At 59.5% G+C, this 26,825-nt stretch overlaps 2 protein-coding genes across 3 annotated transcripts; one reads left to right on the top strand and one right to left on the bottom strand.

Moving 5' to 3' along the window:
• Positions 1-8,720: 8,720 nt before the first annotated feature.
• On the top strand, positions 8,721-9,872 carry ANKRD63 (ankyrin repeat domain 63). The gene has a single exon (XM_004380625.1). It carries the CDS (start codon positions 8,721-8,723, stop codon positions 9,870-9,872), a length of 1,152 nt encoding a protein of 383 aa, XP_004380682.1.
• Positions 9,873-14,921: 5,049 nt separating this feature from the next.
• Positions 14,922-26,611, bottom strand: PAK6 (p21 (RAC1) activated kinase 6). 2 transcript variants are annotated; one of them, XM_004380624.1, is made up of 8 exons: positions 26,405-26,611; positions 24,855-25,514; positions 18,523-19,020; positions 18,307-18,440; positions 17,832-17,958; positions 17,588-17,713; positions 17,102-17,236; positions 14,922-15,614 (listed from the first exon to the last, which is right to left on the bottom strand). In XM_004380624.1, exons 1-8 carry the CDS (start codon positions 26,606-26,608, stop codon positions 15,447-15,449), a joined length of 2,052 nt encoding a protein of 683 aa, XP_004380681.1. In that variant the 5' UTR covers positions 26,609-26,611; the 3' UTR covers positions 14,922-15,446. The 2 variants fall into 2 exon arrangements, with proteins under 2 accessions (XP_004380681.1, XP_023590855.1); XM_023735087.1 differs by lacking the exon at positions 17,102-17,236 and having other exon boundaries at positions 15,447-15,614; positions 26,405-26,608.
• Between the last annotated feature and the right edge of the window lie 214 nt (positions 26,612-26,825).

The raw sequence follows: 26,825 nt of genomic DNA, 5'->3' as shown, positions 1-26,825 counted from the left end.
CGGGAGGCCAGGGCGCAGGGCCTGTCCCCACGTGGCGGGAGGCCAGGGCTCAGGGTCTGTCTCCACTTGGCCTCCGCAGAACCCCGCCTTGTGAGGCGGCCTCTGGGGCCGGGCCGGGCGAGGGCCGGGAGTGCGCGGGCGCGCGCATGCGGGAGCAGAAGGAGAAGCTGGAGTTGGAGCTGCTGCAGCAGGGCGAGGAGCAGTATGAGCGCCTCCTGAAGCTCAAGGAGCAGAACATGGCAGAGGTGCCTGGGCCGGGCCCTGAGCCGATTCCCACCCCCCACCCCCCATACTCCCTTCCCTTCCTCGAAGACAACCCAGCCAAAATGGGAAATCCATCACAGGGGCGGGAACCTGACCAAGGGGTACGCATGCGGCCCCAAGGACTGTGTACTGAGGGGAGGGGCATTGTAGCCCCAACCAACCTCACACCCTCAGCACAACAAAGGACTTCCCGCTAAGCTGCTCGTCCCTCTCCTCTCAGCTAATTGCCAAGATGATAGAGCTGGCCCAAGAGAAACAAGCTGCAGAGCTGAAGACCCTCAAGGAGACCTCAGAGAAGTATGATCGCCTCCCTCCCAAGCTGGATTCTCACCTCCCAGCAAGGGTTCGGGCCCCACAAAACATCTCCCTGATGCCTGTCTCTCTGCAGTGACTCCAAAGAGATGAAGAAAAAGCTGGAGGCCAAGAGGCTAGAGCGGATCCAAGCCATGATCAAGATCACCACAGACAAGATGGCCCAGGAGAGGTGAGCACCTGGAGAGGAGGCCCAGGACTCAAAGGCCAGGTTTAGTGCTGAGCACACACCCACTGCAGGAGGGAAGGGGCCGCCTCACAAGTGGATCCTGACTCCCTTCCAGAGATGTGCCTCTTCCCTAGCTCTTGTGTGTTCATCCCACTTCTGCCACCTATGGTAGGAGAATTTCCTCCTTTGCCCCCATGCTTACTCCCCTGGCTGGTTCCTGCCCCGTGATGGATTTCCCATTTTGCCTACACTCTAAGGAGACTCTGTCTCACCCAACTCCCCCCAGGGGCCTCCTGCCCTTTCTGAAGCTCCATTACCCCAACAGGTTGAAGAGAGAGATTAACAACTCCCACATCCAGGAAGTGGTGCAGGTCATCAAGCAGGTGTGTAAGGGCTGTGTGTCCTTCCTGGACATGTGTGTGTGCACACACACTCCATATGAGGGATGGGGTGGCCCCAGGCCCTTACTTCACCCTTAGGAGATGCACTGGCCAGTTGCCCATGAAGTCAGGATAGAAGGAGGTGGTGCAGGGGAGGGGGAGCCCCTAGACTATCTGAGGGTTCTGGCCTGTGCATGGAGGTTGGGGTACCAGCCTAAAGGTCTCTGTCTCTGGCCAGATGCCCTGGATGGAAATGATATGGCCTAGCTGGCCAGTGAAGGATAGGATTGGGGTAGGTGGGTGGCAAGGGAGAGAGGGGGGCTTCCTGGGGCTCCAGGGAGTCAGAAGAGGAAGGAAAGCCTTGCTGAGAATGGACCTAAGGCTCCCCTCGGGATTATTACACAGTAATAGCCACTCTGCCACAACAGAGTGGACAGAGCTACCATCTGCTGAGTCCTGCCCTTGTGCCAGGCATTGTGCTTTACACACAGTGTCTAATTTAATCCTTCACCACCCAGTGAGACAGATTAAAAACACTTTTACAGATTAAAAAAAAAAAAAAAAACTATTCAGAGAGGTTAAGGAATTTGTCCAAGTTCTTCCAGCTGGTTAGCTGGCATGGTGGCCATGATGCCAGTCCTGCTCGGCCTTTCGGTGGTGTCCTAACGCCCTGCCTCTCACTCCCACCCAGATGACAGAGATGGCGGAGAGGCAGCAGGTGAAGCTGAGGGAGAAGCAGGCAGCCTGCCTGGAACAGATCCGGGAGGTGGAAAAGCAGGTAACAGGGACTCCTACATTGGCCCCCACTAGAGCCTGCTGACTCCAAGGTGCAAAGGGGCCCTGCTCCAGGGAGCTGCCAGTCAGGAGGGTGGGGGCCCTCATCCCTCACGGGTGGGTTATAGGCTTTGGTTCCCATGGCGTCCTGGGCCTTCCAAACAAGGCAGCTCTGCAGATCTCTGTGCTTCATTGGTAGCCCCTCTCCTGAGAGGTTCCCGGTGACCCCCACCCCAGCCTCCTGGGAGGGCCATCTCCTTGTTCCACTGTCCAGGGGAGGGAGGGGGGCAGTTGAGCCCTCCTGAGCCAGGCGGTGGTCCTTGCTGCCTTCACAGTTCCAGCAGGAGGCGCTGGCAGAGTATGAGGCCAGGATGAAGGGCCTGGAGGCTGAGGTGAAGGAATCAGTGAGGGCCTGCCTCAGAACCTGCTTCCCTTCTGAGGCCGAGGACAGGTCTGAGAGGCCCTGTGGAACCACCACAGAGCCAAGCGAGAAGGAGCCACTCACAGCAGAGGCAGATACCCAGGAGAGCCGCCTCTGATGTCCCCATCCTCCTGGGACATTCAGCAAGGACATGCAGACCCTCTCTGGGATGTAGCTCCATCCCCCAGCAGGAAAAGGCCCCAGCACTCTGAGGCTGCAGAACGCTTCTTCAACAGCCAGGCAAGAAGAGGAGGCAGGAAGCAGGCACCGTCAGGGCAGGGCCCATCTGGGGCCTAGAGGTCCTCCCCAGATTGACTTCCTGCTCCCTGTCCTTTCCCCATCTCTGAATAAGTGTCTCGTATTTGTTGAGGGCAAAGAACAAAGGACTGGAAGGAGGGAAATGGGTCCTGGCCCCACTCTGCCTTTCCTAGTGGAGCAACTCGTGGTGTCCCTCTCTGGTCTGTTTCCTCATCTGGAGGATTGGACCTGTCCACCTGGAATCTCCACTCTAGCACCTGTGGTTCAAGCAGCAGCAAACACAGAGCTCTCCTGCTGCACAGGGGGCAGCTTCTCCGGGCTTCCAGTTTCCACCTCAGGCCTGCTCTAGGCTGGCTTTGCTGTCCGCTCCCCAAAATCACTATCTCCAAAATCCCTGGGGACCTGGGTCCCAGGATCCCAGGCTGAGCTCCCTTCCCCGGCCTGCTGTGGGGGATGGGATGGCTGACATGAAGAAGCTGCGTCAGCTGCCTGGTCCTCAGGCCGCTGAGACATGTGGGGATGGGGTTGGTGGGGGAGGAGGACTTGTCTGGGTACTGTCCCACCCTGACCCTGGCTCACCCCTTCTCCTGGGCCCAGGGGGTACATCCTAGCATGCACCCCCACTCCGGCTGCCTGGCAAAGACAGCGTCATTTTCTCTCCTGAATGTGTGAGGTTTATTTATTTTTCTCGTCCCTGCTCCTACTAAAGAATCCTATGTGGATATTTTCTGCCTAAGCCTGGCCTCTGTTCTACAGCTAGGAAACGGTGTATGCATGTGTGTGTGCAGGGGGAGGAGAGTCCCCCAAGACAAACGGGGCTGGGGAAAAAAGCTCCTGGCTGCTGAACCCGAGGTGAGGGCCCTTCCAGAACCCGGTGGAATGGCCCTGCCTGGGGCTTGAAGAGCACTTACTTCCTCTTCTGCCGGCCCTGGTGCCACACCACTGGAAAACGATGTCATCCCTCTCCTGACGCCGCCACCCAGATGTGGCCCTTCCTTGTCTCCACCCTCAGGGCTGGAGGAAAGTGGACTGCCCGCTTGGGGGAGTCCCACCCTTCAGGCCCCCAGGCCCCTTAGGAACCCTAGAGTTGCCGGGCCAGTGGGCAGAGTTTCAGGCACCTGCAGCAGCTGTGGTTGGCCCCAGAGCTTTCTGTCGAGGGGCCTGTGTCTCAAATCCCAAAAGGAGTCAGGCTGTGGTTTGGGAGCGGCATGGTGAGAGTTGATTCTGGGAAGAGGTTGTTTTCTTATCAGAAAGTTCCAGCAGATGCCATTAGCTGGCAGCACCTGTGATTTCCGAAAATAAGCAGGCGTTCCACCCTCACCCCCTAGGGACCTGGCCTCTGGGAGCCTACCAGTCCCTGCTGCAGGGTGTGACGAGGAGGCCTGCTCATTCACAGGAGTAATGTCACGGACCAGCCTGCCACCCAGCCCACTACACAGTAGATACAGCTGGGGGTGGGCGGTGCCCTGTCTGCGGCCCTCCAGGCAGGCGCTCATCTTCCCCGCCTGGCCTAGAGGTTCTCACTGACCCAGGCAGGTGGGCAGATGCCACGGCCAAATGGAGCCCATGGGGCAGCCCCCCAGCATTTGCCGGTGACTGCTGGGGGGGAGAAGAGGTTGCCTTCCTTCCGCCTCTCAGCCAGGCTGGGGCAGATCTTTACGTACCTGGTCTGCAGCTAGGGGCAGCCCAGGAAGGGAGAAGCAGAGGCAATCCTGCTTCCTGGTGAGGCCTCCGCACAGCCTGCTGGGGCTTCCCATGAGGCCAGGCCTCTAGCCACTCCCTGCTTTCTGGCCTCTGGAAAAGGGCAAGGCGCCCCTGGGCCAATGCCATGGGCATTTACCTCTGGCTGCAGGCAATGTGCAGAGGAAGCACTGGTGCCCTCGGGGCACGGGGGCAGGTGGAGGGCACCTGGGCTCCATTCCTGCCGCATATCTGTGGGGCTGCAAGCAAGGTTCCCTTTCCACCTGTCGTGCCTCAGTCTCACTTTTCGCACAAAGACAAGGGTCCCTACTCCCTTCCCAATCCCATTGCTGACTCAGATGCCAGAGTCCCCTGCTGACTCACCCCACCCTCCGGCCCCCTCCCAGTAGCTCTCTGGAACTCCCAGCCACGTGCCACCATGCCCAACCCTGCCGAGCTGTGCAACGTGACAGGGTGAGGGGGCTGGTGACACTTGAGGAGGAAAGAAGGGGGTGGGGGACAGCTGCAGACAGACGGCAGAGTGACAGACAGCAGACCAGAGGCAGCTCTGGGAGGAAGGCCTTTTGCCAGCCCGGGCCTGCTGGGGGCGGCTGGGCAGGTGGGAGGGGCGGGGGCGCGTGGAGGCGCCCCCGACTGCCTCGGCTCCATCTCCTGTCAGCCTTCCCGCCCTGAGCGACAGCTTCTAATTCCGGCTGTCGGTGCCTCCAGGCTCTGCAGCGAAGTCTCAGCGTTTTTTCAGCTTTGCTATTTCTTTTCCGTTCAGAACATACTGAGCCCACAGGGAAGTCGGAGTGAAGGCTCCAGGGCCTGAGACCCAGCACCCCCAACCCCACCCCGCCCCAGGCCTGGCCAGGGTGACGACGCCAGTTGGGGTGAATGGACCCAGCCGCCGCCCCTTGTAAAGGGCACCCAGCCCTGTGATCCCTGCCAGGCCAGGGTGAGGCCCTGAAGGGGCCGCCGCTCCCCTCTCTCCTCCACGGGGGGTGGGGGGCACAGCCTGGCTTGTCGGAGTGACCTGCCACACACAGATTCCAGGGGTACCCCCTCCCCTGGCCCTGGAAACAGAAAAAGGAAAGAGCAATTTCCTTCATGCTTCAGAAAAGGGAACCTGAATCATAAACCCTGAGGAAAAGTCTTTCTTCTGCTACCTGAGTCAAGACGGAGAGCATTCCTGCCCCTAGGGGGCGGAGGGTCACTGGAGAGTCCACACCCACCCCGGCCTACGCCCCCGGAGGGATCCCCACGGCAGGTGGAGAGAAGAGGAGAGGCTGGCCCCTCCGGGCCCCCCAGGCTTAGCTATCCCAAGGGCCCCGAATGAGTGCAGGAGCCCCGCCCCTGGTCTGGGGGCAGGACCCGGCTTGGAGCGCTGCACTCTGAATTACTGCGCCGCTCTTCCCCAGACGTGCTCTTGCTGGGGCCTGCGTGAGCAGGCAGGGCTGGTAGGACCAACTTCATTTAGCAGATGAGAATATGCAGGCCTGGAGTCACACTGCTAGTAAACGCCTTAACTTAACTCTGACGTCAAATGCTGTGCCCTTTCTATGACACCATGAGAGGAAAGTGGCAAAGTCCTCCCCAAGGGCTTAAAAATGCAAAAAGAAAAAAGGTGGGATTGACAGTATGTGAACGTATACATCCCATGTTCCTCGTGTGACAGAAGGAAGAGGGAGTACCTGCTCCCTAGCCTGCGTCCCAGATCCCTGGCGGGCCAGAGGCTCGGGGTGCAGCACCATGTACCTGCTTAGCCACTCACCCACTGCCTTCTTCCCAGAGGCAGATCCTCTCCTCCCCCCATACCCTTCCCCAAACATCTTATCGCTACAGTGCGCAGGCTGAGGACACTTCCATTCCTCCTTAATTTCCTTTCTCTCATAGGAACCCAAACCAGTTGCCATGTTGTCAATTCTGTCTCATGGCAACCCCACTGTATGTCAGAGTAGAACTGTGTTCCGTGGTTTTCAAGGGCTGATTTTTCAGAAGCAGATTGCCAGGCTTTTCTTCCAAGGTGCTTCTAGGTGGACTCAAACCTCCAATCTTTTGGTTAGCACTATCTAGGGACAACCCTCTTATAAGAAAAACAACAACAAAGAAACCAAACCCGTTGCCCTCTGGTCGATTCCAACTCACAGAGCAGACCTGCCCCATAGTGTTAAAATAAAACAGAACCTGTAGCCCTCCAGTCGATTCCAACTCACAGAACAGAACTACACCATAGGGTTTCCAAGGAGCCGCTGGTGGAATTGAACTGCTGACCTCTTGGTTAACAGCCTGAGCTCTTAACCACTGCACCACCAGGTCTCCTCTTATAAGAAGGGACCCCTTAAATGAGTCCATCAACACTGTCCCTACCTGTGCCCCGTTTGTTTTTCCTGCCTTTGCCTCCATGCTCCTTTATGGACTGTCGTCCCTCTTTCTTAGCTGCCAGATCCTGCCTGTCCTGGAAGGACCAACTCAGAAGTCCTATCCTGAGAAGACTCCAGAGCCCTCCCCTCCCCACAACCAGAAATGGTCTTGGTTTTGAATTTAGCAGAGATATTCAGCCCTCAGGTGATAAACCAAAAAACTGCTGACCTTTTGGTTAGCACCCATAGCTCTTAACCACTACACCACCAGGGCTTCCCTCAGGTGACAATCTCCACTTTTTATGTCTTGGTCTTCCTGTTTGAGAAGGGAGGTTTCTTCCAGTCCAGAGCCTAGCTTCCATTTCAGTATTTTCCACGGCCATGAACACAATACTGGGCTCACGAAAAATCTCAATAAATTCTGTAGTTCATACCCGGTGCGCTTCTTAATTTACAAACACCCATTCCCACTCTCCCCTACTCACCCCCCACCCCAGGCGCTGAGGCGCCCTGACTCCCCCTCAAAGAAGCCTGCGGACCTCTGCCCACGTTCTACCCCTCCCCCACCTGCACAGGGCCGGGCGGCTGGCGAGAGGAAGCAGGCAAGCGGTGGTTTTTCTATGCCCTATTGACTCTTCCCTTCTCCTTCCTCTCCGAAGGGGTCAGCTAGGGTCAGGGCCAGAGCCCCGTGGCTTGGGGGTGGTTTTGTGTTCAAGAGAGAGGCGGGGACCTTGGAGGAGCCGTGCGTAGGTCCCTCACTTTTTCCGGGCGGCAGCCGGTTGTGGAGTAGCGGAGAGGCGGCGCCCAGGAGTTGCTAACGCGCCCGCCGCACTCCGGGTCCTAAGGCGCTCGCTGCGTCGGAGCTCTGCCTGGAGCTGGCACGCGGAGCGCGTTGTGGAGTTGGAGACGTTTGAGGTTGGAGAGCGCACTCTTCCCTCACCCATCCCCCATTCCGAGTGAACGTGTTCGGGAGCAACAATTGTGTGTGAGTGCGTGACTCGCTGCACTTCGAGTGGCAGTTCCCAGCCAGACTGAGCGCCCCTTGCCCCCGCGCGGCGCTTGTGCCCCCTCCTCCGCCTTTCCCCGCCACTCCCAACTCGTGCAGGGTCCAGTTCTGCCGTCATGGGGACCCGTTTCCCTGCACTCTGGACCGCTGGGGGCAGCTCAATCTTCCCCGACGATCCCGAGGTCCCGCCAGTTTCTAAGGAGCCGAGGATACCGATTCGGATGGGGGCGGAGGGCGGGGAGAGAAGACTGCCACTTTGGGATTGGCCCGGTCGTGTGCATGTGGCCCCCGGCGAGCAGCCCCCGCCCCCGCCCCGCAACCGCCGCCCCAGCCCCAGGGGAGCGCGGAGGAGGAGCTGCTTCCCGACACCTTGGCCCACGGAGGGGTGGGGGGCAGGGGCGGTCTCCCCCGCCCCGTCGTCTGTGCCCTGACGGCTCAGCCCGCTTCCTGGGCAGCATTGCCGTGGAGACCCCCGAAGCTATAAAGTCAGGTATCCAGGCGGGCAGCGGTTCCAGCGGCGCTGAGCCCCCCAAGTAAGGAGCAAGCGCCCCGGCTTGGCCCGGCCCCCGCGAGAGAGGAGGAGGAGGAGGAGGAGCGGCGCCAGCAGCTTGAGGAGCGGCGCGCTCCGCCAGGGCTGGAGGCAGGCGCGCACGGCGGGCGCCACCGTCTCGGCAGGGGAGCGGGGGCTGCCCCGGGGGCGGGTGAGTGGCACGGCTCCAAGCCAAGAGGGACTGAGGGGCGCCGGACACGGGAAAAGCAGCGGGAGACTCAGGAGAGGGCCGACCTTCGGCTCTCGTCGTCTTGTCGTGGGCCAGGCGTGGAGCCCAGAGTAGCGAGCAGCCAACACCTCCAGGCGGGAAGCCCTGGAAAGGAGCAGCGAGACGCCAGGCGTGCGGTCCAGGAGCGGCGCGGCCGCCGGAGCCGCCGGAGCGAACCGGAACCTAGTGGCAACCCCAAGGCCCTCGACCGCGGCCGCCCACGCGTGGAGGGAGCCGTACCAGGGCGCAGGTGGGGGCCGGAGCCCGGTGGGACGCGGGAACAGGGGCGCCCCCGTGCGGAGCTGCCGGGCCGCCCGGGCACGGCGGCCGGGGTCATGCTCAAGCCCAAAGACCTGTGTCCCCGAGCGGGCACGCGCACCTTCTTGGAGGCCATGCAGGCGGGCAAAGTGCACCTGGCCCGCTTTGTGCTGGACGCGCTGGACCGTAGCATCATCGACTGCCGCGCGGAGCAGGGCCGCACGCCGCTCATGGTGGCTGTGGGGCTGCCAGACCCCGCCATGCGCTCTCGCTTCGTGAGGCTTCTGCTCGAGCAAGGTGCGGCCGTGAACCTGCGAGACGAACGCGGTCGCACGGCACTCAGCTTGGCGTGCGAGCGCGGCCACCTGGACGCGGTGCAGCTGCTGGTGCAGTTCAGCGGTGACCCCGAAGCGGCCGACTCGGCCGGCAACAGCCCGGTGATGTGGGCGGCGGCGTGCGGCCACGGGGCGGTGCTCGAGTTCTTGGTGCGTTCTTTCCGCCGCCTCGGCCTGCGCCTGGACCGCACCAACCGTGCGGGCCTGACGGCGCTGCAGCTCGCCGCCGCTCGCGGCCACGGGACTTGCGTGCAGGCCCTCACTGGGCCCTGGGGCCGCGCCGCCGCGGCCGCCGCGGCCCGGGGCTCCAGCTCCGACAGTCCCCCTGGCCGCCCGGCCCCCGCGCCCAGCCCGGAGCGCCGACGACCCAGCCCCCGCCGCCTCCCGCGGCCACTCCTGGCCCGCTTTGCGCGAGCAGCGGGCGGCCACAGCGGCCACAGCAGCGAGGCAGGCTCAGGGGTTAAGGGTTCGGGCCGGCACCGGGCGCAGGGCAGCGAGCGGCCCGAACTGGGCCGGAGCATGAGCCTGGCCCTGGGTGCCGTGACCGAGGAGGAGGCGGCCCGCTTGCGGGCGGGCGCCCTGATGGTCCGACCATATTCGCCCCAGTCTTCAGGGACCGGGCGGTGGCGCTCGCACGAGGTGTTGGAGGGAGCGCCTCCGACCTTAGCGCAAGCCCCCATCGGCCTTAGCCCCCACCCGGAGGGCGATCCCGGCTCGGGCCGCCTGGGTTTGCGCCGACGCTCCACAGCCCCAGACATCCCCAGCCTGGTAGGGGAGGCGCCGGGGCCCGAGAGCGGCCCGGAGGTAGAAGGCAACGCTCTGCCTCTGTCGGTGCCTGGGCCGCAGCCTTGGCAGGCGGGCACGGAGGCCGTGGTGCTGCAAGCCCAGCGGTAAACGGCTCCGAGGCCCGGCTTTGTCCCCTCCCGCCTCTCCCGTCTCCTCTCCGCTGGGATTTCTCCCTTGCTTCCAGGTCTCTCACTTCTCAGTAGCTCCCCTGTCCCTGATCCCAGAACCTGTACCGGCTGCCAAAGCCAGGTCTCTCTGAGAGGGACCCCCCACCCCCCATCTTATTTCTTATTTGTGCTCGTTGGTATTCCCTCCTCTCCCCTTCCCTACTTACTGCCTGCCTTTCCTGTCCCTGGAAGGCGAGGGACAGAAGGCTGCTTCCAGTAGGTAGAGCCTTCCAGCCAGGAAGATGACCCCCCACGCCCACCCCCGCCAGCCCTAATGCTTAGTCCTGGGCCACCTCTTAGGCCTGGGCCTGCCTAGGTTCCTGCCGGCTGCTGCCTGGTCCCTTTCCCCGAGCTAGGTTCCCCAACACCCTGGCAGCCAGGCCGGCTGAAAAGTCAGCCTTGTGGAACTAACGTGGGCCTCCCCATGGGGCCCTGAGCTATGCCTAGGGACGCTGACAGTAATGCCACAAAGCACCTGAAGTCTCCCTTCCTCAAGAGATGGCGCAGAGGGGCCCAGAGCCTTTCTGGACAGGAAGACTGATTAGGAAGGAATCTGGCACTTAAGTTTTTTCTGGGGGAGACACTCCTGCCTCAAGACAACGAAAGCGGATTCAGGGGGTGGGCAGAGCCCCTGGTGTTGAACACCATTTGTCCCTTGTACCAGCTGCTGGGTAATTCCAGCTCCCTCGGCCCCAGGCAGACCCAGGATTCAACGTTTTCACTGATGACATGGGGCTAGGAGCTCCATCCAGGTCATCGCTCCACATCAACCCGTCCTAGCGGAACTCCGGGCTTCTGGGTCAGCTTGCTGCTCCACTGGGCTGAATTTGAGTTCCACCTTTGAGGTTCAGTCCCTCGAGGCCTCGCCAGCCACAGGCCCCACCCCTCGTGGCCGGACCTCATTTCCGCTCACTCTCCGAGGCCTGAAATGGAAAGGACGTTTAGCACTTCCCCCGCCGTCACCGCCTCCCAGCTCCCCTGTCCCGCACGTGGGTGCGCCCGCAGGGTAGACCGGTTGCGAAGGCTTGGCTTAATTGTATTTCTTCCAATCCTCCAAGAACTCGTGTATATAAAGCAGAAAGCAGCGGGTCTGATCCGAGGCTTAGGAACCTAACAATGTCTCTTTAAATAGAAGCTCCGCGAGGGGGATAATTGACTGAAGTGTTTGCCACGTTAAACGGCGGCGCGCGGGAGTCAGGAGCCCACACGAGCCGCAAGTCCGGGTTTAAATTACATCAAACTCCCAGCGAGAGCTGGAAGGGGCCTGTTAAACTGCTCCCGCTTCTCGCTGGGCCGGGGAGGTGGTTAAAGGCCCTTTCCCCGCCTCGTCCTTCCTCCCGTCCCTCCCCGCCTCCGCCCGCCTTCTCTTTGTGTCAACCTAGCGACGGGGTTGGAGGGCCTAGAGGATCGGGGACGCTAGGACCCAGCGGAAGCGGTAGCACAAGTCTGTGCGCCCAACCCCTGGGGTGGAGGCGCGTGGGGGCTCTTTTTGTGAACCTCGAAGGTTGAGCGTGCAGCCCCGTACCTGCCTGCGGTGGGGTCTTTTTTCAAGACGTTGATCTGTTCGTTTTTGCAGAACGGAAGGTTTCATACCAGTAACTCCGAAAGAATTGCCCGGAGCGAGAATGACCCGTGCTGAGAAATTGGGCCCGGGGTTGAGGGTGAGAGCTTGGCCAGGAGCGGGCACTGTGCAGGTGTCGGACACCTACCTCCCCATCCACCCGGGTCCGCGAGGCCGCGCGGGCCTGCACACTGGACGTGTTCTCTGGTGCCCCCTGGTGCCAGCGCTGCGCTTTCCCCGCTGCGCCCTGGCGCGGAGTTCAGACTTCTGATTTGATTTGGGATCACGGCTGTGTATTTTTCCCTCCGTGTCTGTTTACCCATGGAATCCCCTTCCTCTCGTAGAATATTAAATCCGGATACTTGAAATCATTCCACAGCGGTGAAGTAAGGGACAATGAACAAAAACCCGCTTTTGGAGTAGCAGGTGCCAGACGTATCACTACGAACCCCAAGATCTTTGAAGTTAAAGCTCTGCGCCCAGAGAGCTCCTGTCTCCGACGCTGGAGCTGCCAACCCCTCGCTTATGAATTCTGGACCTTGGGGCTTGCTGCCTGGGCACTGTTTTCAACTGATGGTATTTGCTTCATGTTCTAAGATGTCCCAGCCTTCCACCCTTCTCCCCAAACACCTGCCTCTCCTCTGTCCCACTGCCAATAGCCGAGTGCCTGGCTGAACAACACAGAAAAGCAGGGGGACAGGGCTGAGTGGGGTGGGGGATAATTGGATAATCGGATCCTTGCCTGCTGACTTACTCCCTTTTCAACTGCGTTTAATTTTCATGAAGTTTTAAATGCTGTAAGAATGAGTATTTCGTCTTAAAAACACCTTGAAGTCTGGGGTGCACATTATGTTGAAGGTGCTGTCATCTTTCTAGTGCTGCTGACACGTGGCTTTCTGGTTGAATGTCACCTTGGGTCCTCTTTATCGGGTAAACAACCATGAGGTCTTCTCTAGCCGAGTTGCCAAGAGCTTAATGGTTGAAAGTGATGTTTCTAAAAAGCCACAGCAGATCCTTCCTGTCTGAACTGAATTGTTCGACTGACTTGCTGTTCTTAGAGATTTCTCACCAGGCACTGCTCTGTGCAGAACTTGTGAGCTTTCCCCCCATTTCGCTGCCCTGAACTTCCTCTCATTGCCAGCCCAAGGCCACTGAGGCCCGGGTCTTTGCTAGCTTTCTCCACTTTATAATAGAGACCTTTCTAAGCATTTTACTTTCCCAGCTCTTGTGGCTTTGATAGTCATGAAGTCACCCAGGCCACTGGAGCTCGGTCCTCTGAGATCAAGCTCAGAACTGGTCTGTGTGTGAGGCTGAATGATGTATGCAGTTCTTTGGAATGATGCTGTTTGGTGGAAGGACTATTAGAACTCAAAAGAATAGTTAATAAATCCAGTATTATTCAGTTGAGAGAACTGCTGCCTTGTTGCCTTACCAGCCACTCCTGACTCTGGGCTCCATGTGGAGAGAGGGAAAGCTGTGTTCAATCCCTGCCAAAGGCCCTGCTTTATGTGAACTTCAGTCCCTGCCCATCCTCCTTAACTTCTCTTGAAGTTAAGTCACAGGTGCTGCACCTGACTGAGCTGGGCGGATGGGGCCCAGGTGGAGGGTTCAGGGGAGCTGGCCACATGGGAGTGGTGAGCAGGAGGTCTTCATGGCCCCTTGCTCCTGGGGAAGATATGTCAGTGAGCCCTGGCTGGGAGGTAGGGTGAGATCTCAGAAAGGAATGGAATCGATATTGGAGCTAGAAGTTGAAAGACAATTTCATCCACCTCCCCAGGCCTGGAACCTAGGTTTCTTGATCTCCAGCTGCTGCACTTCTGTCTTCACAATTCTCCAGTCTCCCTCAGTTCTGAGAGCGGAAACAGAGCGTTCATTTCTCGGGGGGAAGCAGTTTCAGGCCACTTCCTATGAGTGGCTTGAGGAGAGCAGCTTCTGGCTTTCCAGGGAGTGAGAAGCAAACAGGCGAAGGGAGAAGCTGCCGCCGACAGTGGTCGTCAGCCAGAGACTCCCCAGAGCCCCTGAAGTGCGGCAAGCACAGCCCCCGGGCCAGCAGAGCAGCGTCTCCGCTTCTCCCCCGGGGGAAGGAGCTCTGTCTCATTCTCATCTCCTTCAGTCTCAAGGGCCCTTCACTTCCTGTTTCCCTCCTCTGCCCTCATTTCAGGCCCACAACGCACCAGGGAGTTGGGTTTTCTGCAGGCCAGGGTGACCCCTGCGGGCCTCACGAGGGGGAGGAGGGATGCCCACACCAGACACCCAGCTGGACTACAGAGCGCCCAGCTCAAAGGCAGCCTGGCTTCCCTCCAGAGACAACAGGAAGCCCCGAGGTTTTGAACACTCAGTTTAATTTAAAATAGGCACAAGTGCAAACAATTCACAAAAGTTTTTAGGGAAGATGCTTTCGTTTTTAAAACGCTGACCCTTAAAAAACGTCCTTGCGATGTTTTACCCCAGAGCAGACCACCAGGGAGCAAAGGAGTCTAAAAGTATTATCTAGATAGAGTCTGGACACCCGAAGTTCTTCCCTGGGATTTCCGGTCTCACAGCAGCCCTGAAGGTGGGGAGGGAGGGAGGGCAAGGAGCAGATGTCTGACCAGGCAGCTAGGGGCAGACGGTTTGACAGGTGGGGTGCCCATCCTCTTGACATGATGGAACCCCCAAAACTGGTTCCCCAGAGCCGGATTCTAAGGAGAAGAATGGGTCCCTGATGACCTGGTTATCGAGATGAAATTCACTGGTATAAGAGTTTCAGTTTCCACACCATCCTTGTCGCTGACTCAGAATCCACAGTACAGGAAAAACTCAGAAACAATGCTGGAAGCCACTCAGAACCCCCTGAGACCCCAGGATGTATCAGACTCAATTCAGCCGTATTCACTGGTCAGGTATAAACACGGGACTCAGGAGGTGGGAAGCCAGGCCAAGCAAGCGGGTCCCTTCAGAGCTGAACTTAGTGGGAGGGGGCGTGGGACAGCCTTACTGAAGCTGGCTGTGAGGGATCTGAAGGGTCTCAGGCTGTCGGGGTACCTTCCTCCCCTTTCACACAAACACACACACACACACACACACACACACACACACACACACACACGTTTCTTCCATCCTGAAAAGATTCCACCATTACCACCAACCCCATTCTTCCTCTTTCACCGAAAAACGGCCCCCTTCCCTCCTGTGGGAGCCCTGGTGGCACAGTGGTTCAGAGCTTGGCTGCTAATCAAAAGGTCGGCAGTTCGAATCCACCAGCGGCTCCTCGGAAACCTGTGGGGCAGTTCTACTCTGTCCTATACAGTAGCTGTGAGTCGGAATCGACTTGACGGCAGTGGGTATTTTTTCCCCTCCTGTGGCCTACGAGCAGACTGTTTGTGGTTCTGAGCCAGCTGTGTAGGGGACAGTGTGTGTCACTGAAGTGGGTCAGGAAGCAGGTTCCATTGGGACTGTGCCTTCAGGAAGTTAGGCACAAGGGAAGCAGAAGGAATCAGGCAATAAAGGTTTTCCCGGTGGCCTTCTCAAAAGACCCCAAGATTTGGAGGTGGAGCTGAGAACAGCAAGTATCCCTGTTAGGACAAGCAGTCTGGCCTCTGGGTGGCCTGGGATGCTAGGGTACAAATACCTTTAAAAACCGCAGCAGCTCTTCCTGCTGCTTTGGCCGTGGTGGCCAGGAGCGCTGGTCTCCACGTTTCTTAGAAATATCCCTGTGCAAATAACAAAGGGTCACCCTGCAGGAGGGGTCTCTGTCATCCCAAAGGCAACTGGAGCCTGTCCTGGAAGGGAGAGAGACCGAGGGGGCAGGTCCGGCCTGGCCCAGTAGGCTGAGGGGCAGGAGGGTGGGGTGGGGCTTCACATTCAATCTTTGGAGAGAATACTGAGAATGGGGCAGGTGGGCCCTGCCAGCAGGCCGGCCGCCCAGAGTCGCCCGCCTGTGGGCGCAGGCGTCAGGCACACTCTGAGGTGGGCTCAGCAGGCGGAGGTCTGCTTTCGGTAGAGATGGATCAGGGGCACCAGACACCCGGGCAGCCCCGTCTGCAGCAGGAAGGGGTGGTCCAGCAGCTCCTGGGCTGTGGCTCTCTCCTGAGGGTCCCGCACCAGCATCCGCTCCAGGAAGTCTCGTAGCACTGGGGAGACCTGTGGAGACAGAGCGTGGTTTGCAGTCACTTTGAGATGACCTGTCTGCCTGGCCCTGCCATGGTTGGACAGTCTTCCATTCTCTGGTTTCCTATTTCCCAGCTCTTCCCAGGCTCAGTGCTTTTTGCATTATCAGATTAGGTAAATCAGTACCAGTCCAGGAAATGTGGACAGTCCACCTCTAGGGGGCGCCGCTGAGCAATGGAATTAGGATGCCAGAGCCCTGGAGAGCTGCTACAAATACAGTCCACTCCCCACCCCTGCTTCTAAGGACTCTAAGCCTTCTGGCTCTGTGGCTCTGTGGAAGGGACACAGGATCGGCATCTAGTGATCTAGTCCTGGGCCTATCCTTGATCTCAGGCAAGTTGCGATTCTTCTCTAGGCCTCAGTTTTCTCATCTGCAGAATGGGTTAATGATAAAGTATGTTTTCTTTGTCTGCCAAATAGGGCTTTAAGTGAAGAAAAAATTCTAAGTAGTCAGAAACGAGGATGTGCTTTGAAAAACAGAACAGACGGGACTTGAAAAGGAAGATTTCTTTTTTGCTCTAAGCCTTAGAGTCTATGGCAAGGCAAGGATTTATCTTAATTCATTCTGAGCCAATATCTTGGGATGAGGCTCAGTCTTGGCCTGCTATACTGGCCTGCATCCTCTAGGGCGGGGAAGTAGCCAACTGGAAATTTCCCCGATTTGCTCATCTTGGCGTCAGCCGTGTGGGCTCCAAGACCCATCAGTGTTCAGTTGTCTCGGGGGGTGTTTCCTGTCAGCCCTCAAATCCAGGTATGTTTGTGGCCGTCAGGTATGTTGGGGCCACGGAACTATTTTGCCATTTAGGGACTGGGCCCCAATCCTCTGGGAACTTCTCACTCTGGCCACCAGATGGCGGTGCTGTTGTGCATCCCTAGGCTGAGCTGGCTGGCAGCGGGGGGTGTCCACAGGGAAAGCGTGCAGGTTTGGGGTGGATTTGGCAGAAACGGGTTAAATACACACACACACGCACACGCGCACACACACACGCACACACACACACACACACACACACACACTGGTTTTAAGGGGAAGCTGTGGCTTGGATATGGTCAGGATGCACAATGATGGAGGAGCAGCCGGATTGGCTGGGAGAGCCGAACACTGCCAGAGTATGAATCTCTGGCAAATGGGGGGAGAGGATTCCTCCCCAGGGTGTCAGGGATTCCTGGCGTCCTGGCGTCCCCTCCTCATCAGTATCTCTGAGCTCTTCTCCGTGGCCTGCTGAGACGTGCCTACTGCTGCGGCTACTACTACTACTACTGCTTGCTGGAGTGAACGTGGCCTGTATGTGGTGGGCGTGGCTCCGCACCCTCGGGTACGTTTCTAGCGGTGAAACAGCCGACTTTCTGAAAGCCCAGACCCTCTGGCTCTGTGGCAGGGGGAGGCCGAGGCCTGCGAGCTCAGGCTGCTGCCCTCTAAGCCTCGGGAAGAGTGGAGTCAACCCTGTGCACCGACTGACCTTGTGGGAATTTTTCAGCCTGGGTGGGGGGCTGTCCCGGAGCCTCCTCATGGCTTGCACCGGGGAGTCGCTGAAGTAGGGAGGTTCTCCGTCCACCATCTCAATCACCATGATGCCCAGAGACCAGATATCCACCTGCAGGAGGAGAATGCCCCTGACCCCACTGGCCACAGTCTGGAGGGGTCTGGTCCCAGCTCTCCTGGTCAGTCTATCTCCTTCCTCCCCTGCCACCTGCCCTGAGGTCAGCAACTTCCTGCATCTGTGACCATTCACTGGGGGACACAGCTGTCAGCTACTCTCTGAGAAAAGCCATCACACCCCCCTGCCCTGGAGCTGGCAGGAGCATTGGGGGCAGGGGACAGTGACTCAGTGGGAATCTGAGAACCAGAGCTATTTTAGGTGGGGTGCTCTAGAGGGGGCCACAGGGCAAAGAACTGTGTTCCCAAGCCTCTCCTGGGAGAAGGGCCTGGGGGAGGGACTGGTTACCTCGGTAGCATACAGAGACCTGGAGATCACTTCCGGAGCCATCCAGTAGGGGGTTCCTACCAGGGACTTCCTCTTAGGGACGTCTTTGCTGATCTGAGCACAGAATCCAAAGTCTGAGAGCTTCACCTGGGGTTTGGGGCGAGAAGTGCAAAGGGGAGTGAGTGTGGAAGCAGAAGGAGGAGCAATGCTGGGGGCAGGGAGGTTGGGGGCATGTGCCCCCGACCAGGGAGGGGGAGGGGCCTACCCTGCCATCCAGGGTGAGCAGGATTGAGTCACTCTTGATGTCCCGGTGGATGACACCCTGGGCGTGGAGGTAAGCCAGGGCCTGCAGCACGGCCTCACACACGGTGGCGATCTGCTCCTCGTTCAGCCTGGATGGGGAAGGCAGGGCCACCGGAAGAGAATGTTAGCTTTGCAGGGCTGTGGGGTAGCTGGGCTGGGCAGGGTAGGAGTCCCTGGTACCAGTCCCACAGCCCCTGGCATGTGCTCAGCAGCCCAGTCAGGCAACCGCCCCAGGGGACACTGAACCCTAGGCTGGAGACCCCTTTCTCTTCCCCATACCCTGAGACCCCTGGGTCCCAGTGACCCCAAACAGGCAGCAAGGGCTTAGGATGATCTGACGGGGACCCCATGTCTTCCGGGACAGAGGCTGCCCACTACCCCTGCCAGGGCAACGGTAGGGTGTCCACACTCAGGGCCCGGCCCTCCCAGCTGCCCACCTCACTTGGGAGACAATGTCCGTGAGGGCCCCGCCCTGCAGGAACTCCATAAGCACCCACAGCTCCTCGCCCACCAGGTAGCTCTTGTACATGTCCACCACGTTGAGGTGCTGGTAGTCCCGCATGATCACCACCTGGGGGCAGGGCAGTGGTGAGTGGTGGGTCCGGGCTCACTGCCCCCACAGTGCCCTCCCCTGTCCGGCCCTCTCCTCCCACCTCATTGAAGAGCAGCTCCCGGCGCTGCTGCTTCCGGAGGTCCATCATCTTGACGGCCACCTGGCGGCCGGAGTGCTTCTCCCGGGCCAGGCAGACGATGCCCGTGGAGCCCTCGCCGATCTTCACGTAGCTGTCCAGCAGCAGCCGGGGGTCCCCCTGGTCCACCACCATCCTGAGCGCAGCCTTGAACTGCTCGTGTGTCACGATGCCTGTGTCCTCACTGGCCAGGGCACCCTTGGCCACTGCGGGGTCCTGGGGCAGGTACAGGTTGCTGGTGCTGATCTGGGCGTGCCGGGTGCGGGGGGAGCCGGCCGGGGAAGACCGGCCTGGAGGTGGGCCATCGGCTGGGGCTGTACGGAGGGACTTCTGGGGGCTGCTGGTATTCGAGGTGCTCAGAAGGCTGAAGTTCCCCGTGGGCTGGTCCGAGGGCAAGGACTGGGCCTTGGTCACCAGGTTTGGGGGCAAGTCTTTCTGTGGCAGTTGGAAAAAGGAGTTGGGCTGCAGAGAGAAAGAAAGAAACAGGAAGGGTTTGGCTGTGGGATGTTTGCAGCAACCTGTCCGGAGGTGACCTCTGGACGGGGCCTCAGACCACAGCGGGGAGCTGTTGTGAGCAAAGACTGTCAAACAGCTAACGCCAAATCATGGTCGTGCGCGGGAAATCAGCCTCCAATGCTTCAGGCGAGCAGGCCCAGCAACGCTCTTCCTATCCTCTCTGCTGCTCCTGGGAAGACACAGCAACCCACGTCCCTGGGGGGTCCTCGTGCTGGGTCACTCCTTGTCCACTGACAACCAGACCCCCGGGAGGTCACCGGGAGGCAGAGTCTCCCCTCTGTGCTGTGGCACACAGGGAATGTCGCTCAGAGGCCTTCACTCAGCGGCTGCCCAGCCCACCTGGCCCAGCCAAGGGCCCAGGGAAGAGGCCCTTGGCAGTGGGTGGGGAGCAGCAGGGCTGTGCTGTGACTGACCCCCGGAACCGGGGCAGGGAAGCCATGGCTGGGGTCTGTCAGCTCTGCTCGTACCCGACAACAGGGAGCCAGCGCTGCATGTCTGCGCTGTGTGATTACGTCCTGTCAGAGGACTAGAGAACCACGTGACCAGCTGGGCGTTCTCCGATGTCCCCCCGGGCTGGAGACTTGGAGTCAGGAGGGTAGGCCCAGGTACACATCAGAGCCAGGGCCTCCTAAGGCCTCCCAGGCAGGAAGCTCCCAGAGAGGCTGCCCTGGCCTGGGGAATGACCCCCTGTAGCACAGGAGGAAAGGCAGGGGGGCTAGCCTTCAGGCCTCTGGCAGGGAAGGAAGGGGTGGGACTGGGTGGCAACCTGGCCCCAGTGAGCCTGCTCAGGCCAGGTCCTGGAAGCTTGCAAGGCTCCAAGCCTTTCTGGGCCCAAGCCCCCCTGCTACCCTGGTAGGAAGGGACCCCACCCTTTGGTTCTCTCCAGGGTGTTGGTGAGGTGCAACACGACCCCTTCCAGGTGTTTTCAAAAGGGTTCCTGGAGAAGCCATACACAACCTAACGGGATGCCGTGAGTAAAGGTGGCCTTCGGGAACTTCTCCAGAACCCGTCACAGCCGGACCTGGTCCTGGACCCCAGAGCTGAATCAGCTCCCAGGATATCTCCTCACACCAGCCACCAGGGCTGGACTGCGTGCTCAGAGATCCGAGATTGGGCCTCGGGCCCTACCAGGCTCAGCCAGGGCCTTTCCAATGTCTTCAGCACTTCCCTCTCAGGCTTCAGGGCCCCCACCCTGACCCAGTCGCTGGCTTTGCCTGGGGTCAGCACGTGGAGGGCATCCTGCCCGCAGGAGCCCCTCCCCACGCCCCACTGCCTGCTCCTCCACCTCTGGCTGACTATGTGGCTCAGGTTGTCTCTGCGGGGACAGACGAGCCAGGACAGCCTCCCAGGCCTGCTTTGGCTGTAATCCACCCCCAGAGGGCACATTTAGACAGTAAATGGATCCCCCGGTGTCCTAGCCAGTACTGGCCCCTCATCCTCCCCTCTCTGTATAGGGGAGCCCTTCTGGCCTGGGGTCAGGAGACCTGGGGCCCAGTCCTGGCTCTGCTCTGCCTGCGATGAACCTCAGGCAAGTCACCCCCTGAGCCTCCCCCTCTGTAAAAGGGGATTGTGCTCAGTGTGATCTGGGGAGCTGGATAAATGCAGATTCCCAGGCCCTGGGCGTAGCGGTCCCTGGAGTTGAGACTGCATTCTATCCAAGCTCCTGGATTTCTGATGTAGGCGCACCATGGACCACACCCTGAGCAGCTCTGGGCAGATGTGCTCTGTGACTCCATGGCCTTGGGGAGCCTCTGGGAGGGCTGAGCGGGGGGTGGAGGGAGCATGGCCCCTACCCAGCTATGATGTCATGGCCCAGGAGCAGAGGTTCCATGAGACGGCATCAGGCAGGGACTGGGCGGGAGGTGGAGCAGGGCTCCCCACGATCACCGAGGCAGCCCCCAAGGCTCCAGGCTCTGAGGAGGCTGCCTGTTGGCCTGCGAGTGGTGGAATTAACCCAGAAGATGTGCATCCATGTGGGTGGGGCAGGGCTTGAGGACCTGAACCTGGTCTTCAGGCTGCTCTGATGGCCCCCGACCTCTACCTGCCCTGAAGTTTCTCAGGAATGCTGTAAAATGATTTCCTCCACCTTCTGGCGTCCAGGATTTCTAGACAGGCTATCTGTCTCTGCTCTGCAGATATGTGACATGGGGTGGCGGGGAGGACCAGCCACTGGGAGGGCCGAGGTAGGGAACTCCCTCCCTTTCCCCCTGTCAAAACCCCTGTGGTGACAGTGCCACAGATGATGGCCGAGCTCAGGGACGGAGCCGGCTTCTGGGGGCTGGGGCTGGGATGGATGGATGGAAGCAGCGAAGGCAGGGATCCAGCAAGAGCCCAGCACCAGTGTGGCCTGGTCACAGGTTGGTGGGGCCAGCTCAGTCTTCACCCCAGGACGGTATGGTCCCCAGGGTCCCTTGCTTGGCTCTGCTGCCTGTCTACACAAGGAGGGAGCTTCTACTTAACAGATGACCACAGAAAGCTCTAGATGAAACTTCTGAAATCACTCCAAGAAAGGGAACGGGGACACACCATGGCGTTAATTACGTGTTAAGGGCTTTGGATTAATTCAGAAGTACTCGTGCGACTGAGACCTCTCCTTGGGAAGGAAGCCACTGGAAAAGTAATGCGTGGAGTCACCCAGCTGCTCGTTCTCCCCAGACCATGGAGACACCCAAGGCTCTCCAGCTGGGGACCTGGGGGCTGCACGGTAAGTTCCTAAAGGCAGAGGCTATGCCACACAATTTTTAAAATTAAAAAAAAAAAATGCTGTGTGTTGAGGGCTTACCAGGTTGGCAAGTGCCGTAAATCCATTATCTCATTTAAATCTTACAATTAAAACCAAATTTGCAGATGACAAAATCGGTTGAGAGAAGTTAAGAAACTTGGCCCAGAGTTGGTAAGCAGTAAAGGGCAGAGCCAGCCTTCAGCCCCGTCAGCCTAACCTCAGGACCCTCTGCTGGGGACCTGTGGATGCTGTGTACCTCCTCGGCACACAGCATGGTACACAGCAGGTGCTTAGCCAGTCTTTGCTGACTGTTGATGTCTTACGATCTGGCCCTCCTGACCCTAAGTGGAGCCCCTTCTCAATCTCCCCCAGCTCCTAATAAGCCATCTTATCGCTCTGTTCCCCTGTCCCCAACTCCGGACCTTCTTCTGCTCTTTAGCCCAACTGAGTGGCTGCAGGCCGAGCTCTGGGCTGAGTCCCAGAGTCCTGGGACCACAGGCCCTCCGGCAGCGCAGCTGGCCCGCAGCCACTGGAGGAAGCTGCTGCCAAGTGTCCAGAGCCCAGCCCCGTGGATGTGCAGAGGGCCACAGGCTTGGTCTGGGGGCTCCTGGGAGGCATGAGGGGAGGAGGAAGCCCGGTGCTCTCTGTCTGTGTTGCAATTTACCTAAAGCAGTGGTTCTCAACCAGGAGCTACCGCTCCTCCAGGGCACACGTGCCAATGTCTGGAGACATTTTTGATTGTCACGAGGGGGAGGTGGCGCTGCTGGCAGCTAGAGAGTAGAGTAGTCCTGCCATGCACAGCCCCCACAGCAAAGAATTACCCCACCCAGCCTGTCAAGGGTGCCGAGGCTGAGAAATCCTGCTTAGAGCAGCTCAGGGGGTGGCTCAGCCCAGGCTTTCAGAGGGCCTGCTGGAGGGTACTTATTTGAAAAGGTATGGCCCAGGTGCCTGCAAGGAAGCCACTCCCCTGGAATTCTGGGGTCTGAGCACAAGACCAGCCAGCACATCCCAGCAGGAGGGCCATGGTAGGTACTCAGTAAGGGCAGGTGGACAGAGGCTGGGTGGGTGGCCCTGTTCCCCTGCTATGGGGCGCCGGAAGGAGCTCAGCCCAGTGTGGACACCCCCTTTCTCCAAATGCCAAAGCCCACCCAACAGGACTCCCAAGAGGCCAGAGAGGGGTCACCTTCAGCTCACAGTTCCCCCGCAGCGTGCATTGCCCCGCTCCCCCCTTTGCTCTCCGGCAATGTGTCCCCAGGACACAGCCTTCCACAGACCGTCTCAGCTCAGAGACACCCACGCGCCTCACCTGACATGTCAAGCCACATCTCACGTTCCTCCCCCACCCAGTATCCCATGGGTGAGCCCAGCCCACTGTCCTCTGTCCCCATGGGAGCGTGGAGCCAGCTGGGGTGCAGGAGGCCCCGGGCTTTCCCTGGTGCCAGCCCTGGTGTGACCCTCAGGCTCCAATCAGTGCTGGCAGTGGGCTGGAAAGGTTGTTAGCTCCAAGCCACTCCCCCGGCCCCCTCTCCACTCAGGCCAGCCCACACTCACACCATCAGACACAGAGGGGGTCCCAGGCTTGTTCTTAAAGCCCCCAGGGAAGGAAGGCTCGAGAACCCTCGCTGCTGTCAGGCAGCCATTTCCTGAGTATGACCTAAAACCCTCACACTGTAGCCTACGCTCGTGTCTGCCTGCCCCTCAAGGAGCAAGAGAACAGCCGCTGCCTCGGTCACAGAGCCTTGTACTCGGGAGCAGCGAGCTGAGAGGACAGGGAGAGGCAGCCCCGAGCACACCCTCCCTCTCTGAGTCAGCCTTCTCATCTGCCGAATGGTAAAAACTGCTATGTCCCTATGGACAGGATGTTATAGGGCATGTAAGAATCCAGTCAGCCTGCCACAGTGCCGACAGGTCACCACTAGGGCTCTGGTCACTGCTTCCTTTTTCACAAGAAAAATACGTGCAGCTTTGGCTGTCACACATGCTGAAAGCTCCCAGACCCGGGCAAATGCAACCCTCTAGCTTTTCACGGGACACACACACTTGAGAACGAATAGTTAAAGAAACATTAAACAAAACAACAGGTATGGTGAAAAGACAAGGAAGGAAGGAGGGAGGGAGGGAAGGAAGGGGAGGGAAGGAAGACAAGGAAGGAAGGAGGGAGGGAGGGAAGGAAAGGGAGGAAGGAAGGGAGGGAAGGAAGAGAGAGAAGGAAGACAAGGAAGGAAGGAGGGAGGGAGAGGAGGAAAGGGAGGAAGGAAGGGAGGGAAGGAAGGGAGAGAAGGAAGACAAGGAAGGAAGGAGGGAGGGAGAGGAGGAAAGGGAGGAAGGAAGGGAGGGAAGGAAGGGAGAGAAGGAAGACAAGGAAGGAAGGAGGGAGGGAAGGAAAGGAAGGAAGGAAGGAAGAGAAGGAAGACAAGGAAGGAGGGAGGGAGGGAAGGAAAGGGAGGAAGGAAGGGAGGGAAGGAAAGGGAGGAAGGAAGGAGGGAAGGAAGGAAGGAAGAGAAGGAAGGAAGGAGGAAGGAACCCTCGCTAGAGGAGGCGGTTCACATGAACTTCTCTGACACCTTAGCAAGGAGCCACTCCACAGTGCTCCGGAGGGGACTGGGGCCATGAGGAGTGGGAGGGGAAGGAGTTCCAGAAGAGGGAGCAGGGAGAGACCTTCACGGGCCTGGTGGCCTAGCTCTGCGGGGCCTACTGAGGGCTGCTGGGCACTGAGGGCAGGGGATGGTCTGCTCTGGGCCTGTGGTTAAAGATGCTACTTCTTCATGGGGGTGTCTGCCTCCCAGGTGGTCGCCCAGACACATGCGGAGGGCAAGAGGGTAAGCCGGATGCACCCCAATCTCTAAGGCCCCTCTGGAAAATGGCCAGCTCACAACCTTGGCCTCACACGTGCTCAGCCTTTGGAGGACGGTGGGCTCAGGTGGTTTAGGGTAGAGCCCTGAGCCGAGGCTGGCTAGTTTCTTCATCAGTCTGGTCCCTCATGCCCTCTTCAACCCCTACCCTGGGTCTCTGACACTCTGTCCTCCAAAGAGGGGCCCCGAGCCCCAGGCGAACCTACCTTGCTCTGTGCCGGAGGGCCTCGCTTGCTGCTGCTTGGAGTGGCCGTGGCTGGAGCAGGAGTGGACAGGAACATGCTTCGGAACAGCCTGCGCTTCAGGCTGCTCTCCTGGGTCTTAGGGCTGGGGCTGCCCTCCCCACCGGGCCTGCCCGTAGCTGAGCCCACCAGGCAGGACTGTGGCCGGGGCTCCTCGGAGCTGTGCCTGGCAGCCTTGGTCCCACGCCTGCCTGTGGCCATGGGGGGCGAGGTGCCCGGTGGGGAACTCTGCAGGCAGGCGCCCAGCTGCAGGCAGCGCTGCATAGCACCCTGGAACTCGGCAGGGCCCAGGGACTGTGCCTTCTCAGCCAGCCCATTGGTCAGGACCCGTGGGCTCTGCGGCTCAGGCCAGGGCATCTGCCTGGGGCCTGCTGGGGCGCCCCCGTTGGAGCTGAGGTAGAGGCCGTGGGGGTCAGTGTGCTCAGACTGGGGGCTCTGCCGGTACATGTCCGGGTCGGCGGCCCAGTGCTCATCCCCCAGCAGTCCCAGGGACTGTGCCCGCCGGCGGCTGGCAGGGCTGCGGCCACGCAGAGTGTTGGAGCTGATGACCGACAGCTTCTGGATGTCATTGAGCAGCCCTGAGATGTAGCCGTCTGTGGGCACCGAGCTGCCCCGCACCACTGTCTGTAGGGGAGGAGAGAAGAGGGGTGAGCACAGTCCCTCCCGGCAGGAGGGGGTAGGGCACTGGGGTCTTTGGGAGGAACACTGTGGGCCTCGAAGGCCCTCCCTTGCTGTGTCGTGCATGTGCCCATGAATGTTTCTGTCATTTGCCCAGGCCCACAGTGGGCCAGGCCTGTGCCGGAGCAGGGCCGCTGGAACACGGTTAAGGCCTGTTTCCAGGGGGCCTGCAGGCTGGCAGGGCAGACCATTAGGTAGCTGCAGGGTTAAGGTTCAGCTGGGCCTGGGGAGCTGAGGGTGCAGGGTCGGGGTAGGCTGCCCCCAGGTCGGCCTGGTGTGGGCTGCCAGTCTCTAGCTCTACCTGCCGCTCAGAGGGACAGGGACCCATCCACACAGCTGGCTGGACAGGACCCCTTACCCCAACTCCTTCCAGGCTGTGGATCTGCCCTTCTTAACCCTGGTCTGTGGGAGCCCCCAGCCCCTGCAGAGCTCCAGGCCTCCTCTTCTGAAGGCTTCGGCCCAACAGAGAGCTGGAGAGAGATCAGTGCCATTGGTCCCACTGCTAGGGCTGTCTGATAAACACAGACCATCTAGACACATTCGAATTTCAAATAAACAATGAATACTTTTTTAGTGTAAGTATGTCCCAAATATTGCATGGGACATACGTAAACCAAAAGATTATTCACGGTTATCCAAAATTCAAGTTCAATGGGGCATCCAGTATTTGCTCAATCTGGCAACCGGGCAGAGAGGGACTCCTCAGGGAGAGAGGTTACAGGAAACTCATTGACAGCTGATTATTCAGTGGCTGCTCCAGGTAAGGGTACAGTTTTGCCAGGCACGGTTTTCTTTGGGTGGGGAAGGCTGGACTCACCCCTGCCCGTCCACCTCACCTTCATGGGCTGGAGCTGCACCCGTGTGATGCGCGAAGGGTCCACCACAGGCTTGGGTCGCCGCAGCGTGTCCAGAATGTTCTGCCATTGTGGGGGGAGACCCACGAACTTGCCTTCTTTGGAGTCGAAGGAGGTGTGGACGCGATGCTGGAAGTTCTGTGGGGCTGAGATCTCAGGGCGTTTCTTCTTCTTCTTGCGGAACATGGTAACTGCACGGAGATGTGCAGCTGAGGTTAGGCAAGGCTTCCCCAGAGCCTGGCCTCGGAACCACAGAGTGGCTGCAGCGGGTGCTGGCGCCCAGGATCTGGGCTCCCCCCAACACCGTTCCCCCACCCCGCACAGCCCCCTGTCCCCAGCCCCCGGCTTCCCTCATTTCGTCCCTGCTTCCTCAGGGAAATGCCTGGCTCCCAACAGAGCAGTC

This window comes from Trichechus manatus, unplaced genomic scaffold (assembly GCF_000243295.1).
Source record: "Trichechus manatus latirostris isolate Lorelei unplaced genomic scaffold, TriManLat1.0 scaffold00076, whole genome shotgun sequence".
In the NCBI taxonomy this organism is placed as follows: Eukaryota; Metazoa; Chordata; class Mammalia; order Sirenia; family Trichechidae; genus Trichechus; species Trichechus manatus.
Note: the sequence above shows the minus strand (reverse complement) of the source record. Positions and strands in the feature narration are given on the sequence as shown.